This window comes from Tarenaya hassleriana, unplaced genomic scaffold (genome assembly GCF_000463585.1).
Source record: "Tarenaya hassleriana unplaced genomic scaffold, ASM46358v1 Cleome4, whole genome shotgun sequence".
Taxonomy (NCBI): domain Eukaryota; kingdom Viridiplantae; phylum Streptophyta; class Magnoliopsida; order Brassicales; family Cleomaceae; genus Tarenaya; species Tarenaya hassleriana.
Window position 1 is genome coordinate 3,627,586 of NW_010966881.1, and position 10,201 is coordinate 3,637,786.

A 10,201-nucleotide genomic window follows, 5' to 3' on the forward strand; every position below is an offset into this window, starting at 1 on the left:
CATTCCTTACACTTTCGCTCCTTGCGTCGCGGTACGAAAAATAAACCCCCACCGATTCTTTTTATATATGTGTAGCGTCGGATATTTTAAAAAAAAAATTATTATCGAGATGTTAATAATACGACGTTGATTTGTTATTATTGTGATACATAAATAAAATTAATACTTATCTATTAATAGGGACAATATCCTTAAAAAACATAAACTTAAAAAAAAATCCATGAATTTTGGTTTCATTATGTATAAAGATTCGAACAAAACAAAAAACGTGTCCGAAAATTCGATCCAAATAACCCCTACAGAGATTTAATCGTGCTTTCAGCGGAATTATCTTCCTACGGAGGACATATTATTTGCAAAAAAATATGTCGCGCCTTTGACTGAAAACCCTAGAAGGTTGCTTAGGTTACAAGTCAGAAGGTTGCTTAGCTGACAAGTATGCCGAACTAACAACGTCTTAGGAATGCATTATTAGGTATAGGGTTCAACCTCATACAGAAATCATTTTCTTGAAAGCCTTTTATTCAACTTTCATTGAAAAAGAATTTTGAACTCTCGATTGATTTGAAGGTATTCCTTTTCATGACAAAAGGTTTGCAGAGATCCGAGATGGGGTCGATGTTACGAGAGTTACAGCGAAGATCCAAGAATCGTGGAAGAGATGACTGAGATCATTCCCGGCTTACAAGGAGAACTTCCATCAAACCTTCCTCCGGGAACTCCCTTCATGGCTGACAAGTAAGGACACATCCCTCGTTAATTGTAAGATAATACGGAAATCCCATGGTTGAAATCACGTAATCTTCGACTTCGCCAACCAATGGCCAAAATCCGACTATGGGAACAAAAAACACTAGCTATATTCATGACCCAATGCTCTTTCTAGCTCAACGAAAATAGTAAATGTAACACTGAAATCGACAAAGGGTGGTGGCTTGTGCAAAGCAAGATCCGACCAAACCGAAATGAGATAACTCACATTTGTGTGCGTAATATATATGCTGCGTAGGACAAAGGTGGTGGCTTGTGCAAAGCACTACGTGGGAGACGGAGGAACAGTTCGAGGTATCAACGAGAACAACACGATCATAGACAAGAAGGGTTTGCTCGATATCCACATGCCTGGGTACTATCTGAACGCCTTCCCCTGTAGAGTTACAGCCCTAGGTAAAATCCTAATCTTGTATCTACAATTATACCCTAATAGGTACCACCGTGCCTTGGCGAAAGGAGTTTCCACCGTTATGGCCTCCTACTCGAGCTGGAACGGTCTCAAAATGCACGCCAACTACGATCTCATTACGTCTTTCCTGAAGAAGAAGCTTCGTTTCCAGGTAACGCTGACGTGAAAGAAGGGTTAACGTACCAAACAGATGGTAAACGTTCTCTCTCATCAGACTGACGTTTTCCGGCGTTATCTTTAGGGTTTCGTTATCTCAGACTGGGAAGGGATCGATAGGATTACATATCCACCGCACGCTAACTACACGTACTCCATCCAGGAAGCCATTAACGCCGGCATTGACATGGTATGTGCCATGTGGTCGCGCGTATCACATCACATTTCCTTAAAACATAGTTGTATATATATATATATATATATATATATATATATATATATATATATATATTCTCGAATCTTGATTATCGATGCTGGAATCTCACACAGGTCATGATTCCGTACAACTACACAGAATTCATAGACATACTAAACTTTTTGGTGAAGCACGAATACATCCCTATGAGCCGCATAGACGATGCTGTGACGAGAATCCTGCGCGTAAAGTTCACCATGGGTCTGTTTGAAGAGCCTTTTGCTGACACTAGCTTTGTCCATAAGCTCGGTTGCCAGGTCGGTCCAGCGAAATACCGCTTATATACTATTGTCGATCAATACAAAAACTTGTATTAGCATCCATATCATACCCCAAAAATTTTATGGAACAGGATCATAGAGAGTTAGCAAGAGAAGCGGTGAGAAAATCGCTTGTGCTACTGAAGAACGGCGAGTCTGCTGACACGCCTCTGCTTCCTCTTCCGAAGAAGGCAAGGAAAATACTTGTAGCCGGGAGCCACGCGGATAATCTTGGTTACCAATGCGGCGGGTGGACAATAACATGGCAAGGACATAACGGCAACAATTTCACCGAAGGTTTTAGTAAAAGATTACTTCCCGAACTCGGCACATACATGCTCTGAAATCGAGTAGAATTTCCTCACCTTCTTGTGTCGTTGCTGACACAGGTACTACAATACTGAAGGCCGTCAAGAACACGGTTGATCCAGAAACAAGAGTCATCTACTCCGAAAACCCGAGTGCCGATTTTGTGAAATCGAACGAGTTTTCTCATGCCATTGTTGTAGTTGGCGAACATCCGTACGCGGAATCAGATGGGGACAGTACCAGCTTGACTATTGCAGATCCTGGACCAAGAACGATCATGAACGTCTGCGGAGTCATGAAATGCGTAGTGATCGTTATCTCGGGTCGGCCCGTCGTACTTCAGCCATACATTTCGACGATGGATTCCGTAGTTGCAGCTTGGTTACCGGGATCAGAGGGACAAGGAATAGCCGATGTTCTGTTCGGAGATTACGGTTTTAAGGGGAAATCGCCAAGAACTTGGTTCAAGAATGTCGATCAGCTCCCTATGAACATTGGGGACTCCCATTATGATCCACTCTTCCCGTTTGGACATGGCTTAACGACAGAACCTGTGAATGACGCCGACAACCTCAAAACCGGTTTTCGAGAGGCATGGTAGATCGAGGGCATAAACTTAATTTAATCTTGTGTATTTACGTAAATAAAATATGATTATCTTGTATATCGGTCGATAAATACTCGAACTATTGTATATATGATGCATATATTTTGCATTATTTTTTTTTTATAATATGCCTTCTCTTTTGTCATCACCATGTAACCCTTTTTTCTCCATCAACTTTAAATTCGGTAAATACTACTGAAAACTAAAGATATAATGATAATTTTGTAAATAAATCTTACATTAGTTTGGTGAATAGGATTTAAAGTAATTCCGTAAACAAGTATAATGACAATTTCGTAAATATCTATGAAAATTAATTACATAGTCAGGAAATTGCAAAATACTCGTTGGTATCTAATATTTTATAATTAAAAAACCAAATCATTTAAACTAATAATAAAATCATTTATGTGTTATTAACATGTCAATTATGTACTTTTCATGACACTGTTGTTGTCTAACCAAATAGGATTTTGAAGATGGAATTTTGAATTAATGTTTTCGTAATAATTTTTTATAATTTCAAATATTAATCATTCTATTTGAAAATTTAATATAGTTTATACATTATTATATTAGAATTAAAAATTTTATTGATTTTTTTCTTCTTAAGAAAAGTACCATCTTGATGTATTGGGCTTTTAGGCCTCCATGTGACTGTATTCTCAAGCAACAAACAATCAAAAAGAGGGGTTCATCTTCTCGAGAAATCTTTCGGTAAGTAACATAATTTCCTACTTAGGGTTCCGAAATTTTATTAGATTTCTTCGATTCATGCTGCTTGGTTCTGTTATCGTTGTTGTCTGCGAGATTTGATTTTGGAAGTTTATAGGATTTTGTGGTCGTTGGCTCCGTAGGTTTTCGATCTTGTTCCGACAGTTGCCTGAGATTATCTGCAATAATGGCGACAGAGCCGAAGGCGGCGACTGAAGACGTCAAGATGGATTTGTTCGAGGATGATGACGAGTTTGAGGAATTCGAAATCGACGAAGGTAATGGTTTCTGTGATGCTGTTATTGGTTCTATGATTCAGTCCTTGTTAGGGTTTCAGTGAATTAGTTATTCTTAGGATGATCCACTAGACTGCTAGATTCGTCAATTTGCTTACTATGGGTACTAAAAAGGGATGGAATCTATAGAAGCCTGTGAGATTTTTTGGGATGAACATTCATTATTTTCCCGGAATTTGTTCACTTCTTTGAAGCGTAGGACCTCGCTTTCATCCTTACGTTCAGCATGATTTTCGCTTTGGAATGAACATTGCTCGACCTTCGGATGCATATGACTTTGATATCATCATTATGTGCATCATGATATCTTGCAAAATTTATGGGTAACAAGCTACAAACCCATATAAAAATTTCCGAGTTGGCTAATATGACATATGTGGATATGTTGTCTCTTCTTAAACCAAGAGGCAAAATATGTACAGTACCAACCAGGTATAAAAACTAATGCATACTCTCATCTGCTATGCACGATCCAAGTTTCTCGGTTTAAGTTTTCAGATGATCTGCTATGCCATGTGTGATGTTTGTTCCGGTAAATCGGTTGAATTTGGTGACATAATTGATAATCATAGCAGCAAAATGGATAACAGCAGTCTCTGATGTGCATGAGGCGGAGGAATGTTGTTATAGATTCTGTTTGGTGATCTTAAGATTTGTGTTACGTTGTTTTTATACACTACCCTTTTGGCATTATATATAGTTGCCAAGTTATTTGCCCCTTGTTGCATTTTGTTTTCCTTCTTATAACTACTGGCCCCTGTATAAGTTCTGTCTATGAATGTATTTACTGTGGTAGCTGGGAGTTTTCTAGGGTTTTTGGACTCAGGTACATCTTCATATACCTAAATTTTAGAAAACTTGTCCTAGTACATTCTGAGTTCTGACAGAGATATTCAGATCCAGTCCTGATAATGATATGTGCAGCATGTCAGTACTTGATTATTATGGCTAATCTGATTTATGATTGGGATGGTGAGCAGATTGGGAGGAGAAGGGGGAGGACGTGAAGGAAATGACACAGCAGTGGGAAGACGATTGGGATGATGACGATGTCAACGACGACTTCTCTCTTCAGTTGAGGAAAGAACTAGAGAGCAACACCGGAAAGAACTGAGGTCTGCTTCTTGTTATTATATCTCTCTCTCCTTTCATCCTTAATACCTTTTACCGATCTTGAACATTGGCCAAAACTCTACTCTCTAGGAGTCGGTTGGTTAATCGGTTCTCGTGTTCATCTGTTCGTGGCGTGCTACGGTTTTCCTGGGTATGTTTTATATTATCTAAGATGGTGATTCTTGTTAGTTATTTGAGGGCTGAATACAATCCCATTGAACTTTTGATCATTTGAGATGAAGAATACAGTCTTATTGAACTCGTTCATGGGAGTTTCCTGCAGTTTTGGGTTGGCAACTCGATCTTTTGATTTAAGCTATTGGAAGACATTTTTTGTCCCGCTCGATGTCAAGACATTTCCAACAACATTTCATCTTACCTATCTTAAACTTCGATCCCAATGAGCCAACAATTAGATCGTTTGGTTTTTATATTGAATTTAATTTTATTCGGTTCATTCCATCCGCTTTTATTAACAAAAATATTCACTTTTCAAAAAATTGATTTTTCGTATTTATTGAATGTTTAGTTTTAAAGAAATCATAATATTAGATCAATTCGATTATTAATCAAATAAACCACCTTGCTGCTAACTGCTCTCACCCTTTATAAAAGAAAGGCAAAGTTTGTTCATTGTATATCTAGATCTGTGCTGTAATGAAGAACCTATCAAGTTTCGTACAAGCCACATCGCAATGATATATTCGAATATATTCGGACAAACTGTAGAATTCATGATATATTCGAATCTATCAAGGAGAGAACAATGGAAGTAAAAAGAACATGTTCCTCGCTATCATCAAAAACAGATTCGAGTTCATATAAGCCTCTGTCTGAACCAAATGGTGTTCGCTTTATTTTCACCTTCTGGGTATTCGGGAGGCTACATACGCGGACACAGAATTCGTCAAAAGTGGGAAATTATGGAAGAAAAACAAAATCAACAAGGAGCCCAGAACTCGCAACTCAAAAAAACGGGAAATTTTAGGGGAAAAAACAAAATCTTTCGAAAACCCAGAAGTCGAGATTCATCAAAATCGAAACTTCACGGAAGATGTACAAAATAATTCGAAGACAGAGAACTTAGAACATGCAAGAACAGGGGAATTGTCTGAAGCCTGGTTAAGGGAAACTTAACAGCGAATCAACCAAGTTTCCCGTCAAAAGGCCTAAGTCGGATCGACCAAAAATACAGAAACGTATCAATGATGAGATTAATATCCGCCTCCTAACTAAGCCATATATGAAAATTTCCTAAGATTAGGGTTCATACGGCTACTCAAAGAGGCGGGGCCTACGAAATATGAAGAAAAAACAAAGTGAAAAGTGCCGATCTCTATTGAAAAACGCCGTCAACAAGGAGAGATTGAAGAACGCTGAGAACGGGAAAAAAAAAACGAAACAAGAAATAGAGAGAAAAGCAGAGGGCGTCTCGACGGCGTTTTATGGAGCAAAAGAGGTCGGGGGTCTAGGGTTTTGCGGAAGGGTTTGATGATGTAATGACCTTTTTGCCCTTCATAAACACACATGTGTATGCGTATGTATAGATTTGTACGTATATGTATGTACATGTGCGTATACACGTACACATGTTTTTGCCTGAAATCCGAAGGAGCAAGACCGAGACCGATCACCCGAATACTCATCCGTGTCCACCCCAACATCTTGGTGTCAATTCGATCCCTATTTCATAGAATAGGGCCATTAACGAACCAGTTCATCTATTAGTGGACCGTATTTGTCTGATACATTTTTCCTTACACGAATTCATATAAATCATGCCAAAGAAGAAAACCCAAAAGCTTTAAACCCCAATAGAAGAAATGAGATTTCCATTAAACCACAAAAAAAAAGCAATATCTCAAGGAAGGACAGGCAAGCAAAGCAAAGGCATATCCACTTCTCTCCCCCCTTTCGCAAGGACGAAGTGTGCCCTTCAACCATTTTGCTACCTTCTACGCCTTAAACCCCAGAAAAAAACCCAAAACACAAAAAAAAGAGAGGCCAAAATCCTATACTAAGGCACAAGTTCAGAACTTGACTCCAAAAAAAAAACAAAGTGGGCGAAATTGGGGGAAGAAGCCACAAACAAGAGAAAAAAGCTCTAATTTCCTAAAGCCCCCCAACCAGCAATTTCCACCCAAAAAAAAAAAAAAAAAAAAAAACACACCGGACCAAATCAGCAAGCGCTAGCAACATCGACATTTTCAGGGACAGCAGATCCGTTCTCTTTGGCTTGCTCGGCTTCTGCCTCTGCGTTCTGTGAAGCAGTTATGTCCTTGGTTTTCTGTCTTTCTTCTTTTGTCAATGTCCCGTTGATGCCTTCCTTGTTGTCACTCGTAGACAAAGCCTGCTTCAGACAAAAAATCAGACACGTTAAACAAGAATCCACAATATATGCACTCTCTCTCTATAAGGAGAGGGAAGATTGCTTTGCCTGTTTCTTGAACTGCAGGTGCTTGACTTTTCTCTCTTGAATAACCTTTTGACGAGACTCGTAGAACGCAAAATCGTCGAGGATGCACGTCTTGCTTGAATGATCCTTGAAAATCTTGATGATTTTAATACCTTGCTCTAGATTCACCTGCAGATATATAAAAAAAACCCCGCAAACTATTTGTCAACATTCAATTGCCCGAGAAGCCAAAGAAAGAAAGAGAGAAAGAACAGACAGACCGGACCTCCTGAGTGTCCCGACTATTCGTAACCGGCTTGTTCTCATTGTTCTCCAGAGTTATATGCCTCAAAGAACTGTTTGGTATATCTTTAACGATATGCCACTTAACAGGGAAGCAGCCGATCCACTTGTCCTGCTGCCAGTATTCCACAGTCTTGTTAAAATCGACTGGGCCTACCATCTCGGCTAAGCCAACGAATTGTCCGCTCGTGTTTACCTGTAAAAACTCAACCGGATCAGAAACCATTCATTCAGTTAGAGATGGAACGCCGATAACATTATTAGAACCGTTCATTCATACTCACAGAAAAAAGTAGAAATACAGGACAGCCATCTGACTTCTCTTTCGCCTCGTTATATGCAGAGTCCAGCTTCTTGTTACCGTTAGGCGTGCTGGACCATACGTTGTATTTGATGCTTTTGTGAACATCATCTTCGCTGTAAGATTTAATTACGTAAAACTTTGCATGCAAGTAGATTTCTGGAAAATCTTCCTTGTTGTAGTCCTTTGTATCAGGTACCGACACATATTCAGGTTTCTCAGTTCCAGATACATTCTGCTCCTTCAAAGAAAGAGTTTTCGACTGAGAATCTTCTGAGTTTCTGAAACCCTTGGCTCGTGGCCCCCTATTCAACTCATTTAATCCATCAATGTTCTCTTTGCCATACCCTTGGTCTCCATGACGTCTTGTCCTGTAGCCATTGTTAGATGCATACCAATTCGGTTGCTTCCAGGTATCATAGCTGTAAGGGCCATAACCATAGCCAGGCCCTAGTCCATTCATGTAAGGTCCGTACATCCCATGATTCAAGTACATGTTGTCCATGTATCCAAACGATTGGGACGTACCCGTCGATCTTGCCTGATGTGTGTTCTGCAATAAGTTGAGAACAAATCATTCGGTAACAAAATCATAGATCAAAACCAAGCCATGAACCAAGCTAAATCATGAAAAAAGGGAACATACCAGGTTCGGATAATGATGAAGACTGTTGGTATTTCCCGAAGATAAATTCCCATCATAATTATATCTCGGGTAATGATATGCTGGTGAATAAAAACCTGCCGGGTAGGAGCCTTTCACATATGAACCCCTCGGGTTAAAAGATGGGTTCTTCTGGTAACTGAGTTTTTTCTGGCTTCCCTTATTTGCAGGGTTACCTCCACCATTTGGCAGAAAACTAGGTTTGCCACTTTCGGGGGTTTCCGCTGACAAAGAAACTTGTTCTGAGGGAAGCAAAAACGCATTACTGTTTCCACCATAAGGACCCTGCCAAGAAAAGGAAAGAGAGTGAAATCATTCCCGACACAATTTTTTCCAAGGAGACTCAAAAACAGCCTACTAATCCGGCACCAAAAAAACCCGAAACGGGGAATAGCACAAATACTCTGAAACAGTTCTTTAGAGTTCTATAACCAGAGAAATACACAGCAGAGAATAAAAGACAACATACATAATAAGAGTAACAGCAAACTCAGTCATGATGCAGAAGAATCTTAAGATTTAGCTCGGCAGACAGAACATCTGAGCATAAACACATCACATTAGGCATATGATATACCTTATTGCCAGCATCAGGGGCTTCAGTCTTGGCTTCTGAATCAAGCGACAAGTTGTGCAGCAGATCTTCAGTTTCTGTATTTCCAAAAGTGAATGAACAACAATCAATGATTCGACGAATCAACCAGAATCAACATTATGTCACAAAATTACATCAGTGGAGATAAACACGGTTCCATCGATCAAAACCTCAGATCTGCAAGAATGTCAAACATATAATTGGCCATAAACCCTATTCTAAGCTTCGATGCTTACAATCAAAACTAAATGTCCTCTTTTTCTTTGAGTAAAACCGTAGAAAACGACCTCTTACATAAACCCATCACAAAACCATAACAAAATGCGAGACGCGAACGCAATCACTGGACAGTGAACCAAAGCATGACTATAAATGAACCACAGATCCACCAAAAGACAACGTTAGGAACACGATTTCAACGATAAAAGACGAAAGGAACCATCTTTACCCAAACCTTCCTGACCATCTTCGTTACAGGAAAACCCTAGCAAAACCCTCCTGCACAGAACACAAAAGAATCTCCCAAGAAATCCACCTTACACAAGATTTCGCACAAAATCTCGAGAACCCAGATTACAGAACAATCAAAAAACCCCGAAAACAACAACCTTCAACAATAAAAAAAAAAATCGAAAACAACAAACACGAACCCAGGTTACCTACGAATCGAAAGACCGATTAGATGGGTTTATAAAGCAGAGGGGGGAAGGCATACCCAGAGGAGGGAAACTAGAAAGGATACTATCAGAAGAAGTGACTGCGGCCATGGCTGTAACAGCGGCGGAAACTTGCCAGAGAGAGAGTGTGAGAGAGAAAACGAGACCAGGAACCCTAGGAAGATTTAACTAAACACGTATTTAAGTTTTTGTAGACAGAGCTTTGATTTCCTTCCAAGACTGAAACAACGAAAAAAACGAAAAGATAACCCAAAAAAAAAAGGTAGCCGCCAAACACGCACCGGAAAAATCCAACCCAAGTAAACCATAAATTTCGATTTTTAGCATCAAGCCTGAATATATATATATGCCAAAACTCTACTCTCTAGGAGT

At 39.5% G+C, this 10,201-nt stretch overlaps 3 protein-coding genes across 4 annotated transcripts in view; 2 read left to right on the top strand and 1 right to left on the bottom strand.

Annotated features, from left to right (window-relative positions):
- The window catches only part of LOC104823781 (beta-glucosidase BoGH3B-like), a 5,469-nt gene extending 2,550 nt beyond the window's left edge, over positions 1 to 2,919 (top strand). Inside the window, exons 4-11 of the mRNA XM_010555499.1 lie at positions 1 to 31; positions 593 to 738; positions 1,010 to 1,126; positions 1,208 to 1,334; positions 1,425 to 1,529; positions 1,670 to 1,852; positions 1,948 to 2,152; positions 2,245 to 2,919. The exon at positions 1 to 31 is cut by the window's left edge and continues 14 nt beyond it. Of these exons, the coding sequence (XP_010553801.1) occupies positions 1 to 31; positions 593 to 738; positions 1,010 to 1,126; positions 1,208 to 1,334; positions 1,425 to 1,529; positions 1,670 to 1,852; positions 1,948 to 2,152; positions 2,245 to 2,765 (1,435 nt within the window). The 3' untranslated portion in view covers positions 2,766 to 2,919. The remainder of the gene's footprint in view (positions 32 to 592; positions 739 to 1,009; positions 1,127 to 1,207; positions 1,335 to 1,424; positions 1,530 to 1,669; positions 1,853 to 1,947; positions 2,153 to 2,244) is intronic.
- Positions 2,920 to 3,404: 485 nt separating this feature from the next.
- LOC104823782 (protein DELETION OF SUV3 SUPPRESSOR 1(I)-like) lies at positions 3,405 to 5,161 on the top strand. 2 transcript variants are annotated; one of them, XM_010555501.2, is made up of 4 exons: positions 3,405 to 3,488; positions 3,629 to 3,763; positions 4,762 to 4,896; positions 4,985 to 5,161. In XM_010555501.2, exons 2-3 carry the CDS (start codon positions 3,673 to 3,675, stop codon positions 4,893 to 4,895), a joined length of 225 nt encoding a protein of 74 aa, XP_010553803.1. In that variant the 5' UTR covers positions 3,405 to 3,488; positions 3,629 to 3,672; the 3' UTR covers position 4,896; positions 4,985 to 5,161. The 2 variants fall into 2 exon arrangements, with proteins under 2 accessions (XP_010553803.1, XP_010553802.1); XM_010555500.2 differs by having other exon boundaries at positions 3,439 to 3,488; positions 3,604 to 3,763; positions 4,762 to 5,161.
- A 1,548-nt stretch (positions 5,162 to 6,709) lies between these two features.
- LOC104823783 lies at positions 6,710 to 10,036 on the bottom strand. Its single transcript, XM_010555502.2, has 7 exons — positions 9,868 to 10,036; positions 9,135 to 9,208; positions 8,540 to 8,842; positions 7,877 to 8,446; positions 7,576 to 7,788; positions 7,332 to 7,478; positions 6,710 to 7,244 (listed from the first exon to the last, which is right to left on the bottom strand). The coding sequence occupies exons 1-7, from the start codon at positions 9,917 to 9,919 to the stop codon at positions 7,074 to 7,076; spliced, it is 1,530 nt and encodes a 509-aa protein (XP_010553804.1). The 5' UTR covers positions 9,920 to 10,036; the 3' UTR covers positions 6,710 to 7,073.
- Between the last annotated feature and the right edge of the window lie 165 nt (positions 10,037 to 10,201).

Bases quoted from the DNA above. Each gene is read 5' to 3' on its own strand.
- LOC104823782 (XM_010555501.2), top strand. From the start codon at position 3,673: ATGGCGACAGAGCCGAAGGCGGCGACTGAAGACGTCAAGATGGATTTG. The intron at 3,764-4,761 runs GTAATGGTTTCT...GATGGTGAGCAG, and splicing joins GGAATTCGAAATCGACGAAG to ATTGGGAGGAGAAGGGGGAG.
- LOC104823783 (XM_010555502.2), bottom strand. From the start codon at position 9,919: ATGGCCGCAGTCACTTCTTCTGATAGTATCCTTTCTAGTTTCCCTCCT. The intron at 7,479-7,575 runs GTCCGGTCTGTC...ATATATCTGCAG, and splicing joins ATAGTCGGGACACTCAGGAG to GTGAATCTAGAGCAAGGTAT. The intron at 7,245-7,331 runs GCAAAGCAATCT...TGTCTGAAGCAG, and splicing joins ACCTGCAGTTCAAGAAACAG to GCTTTGTCTACGAGTGACAA.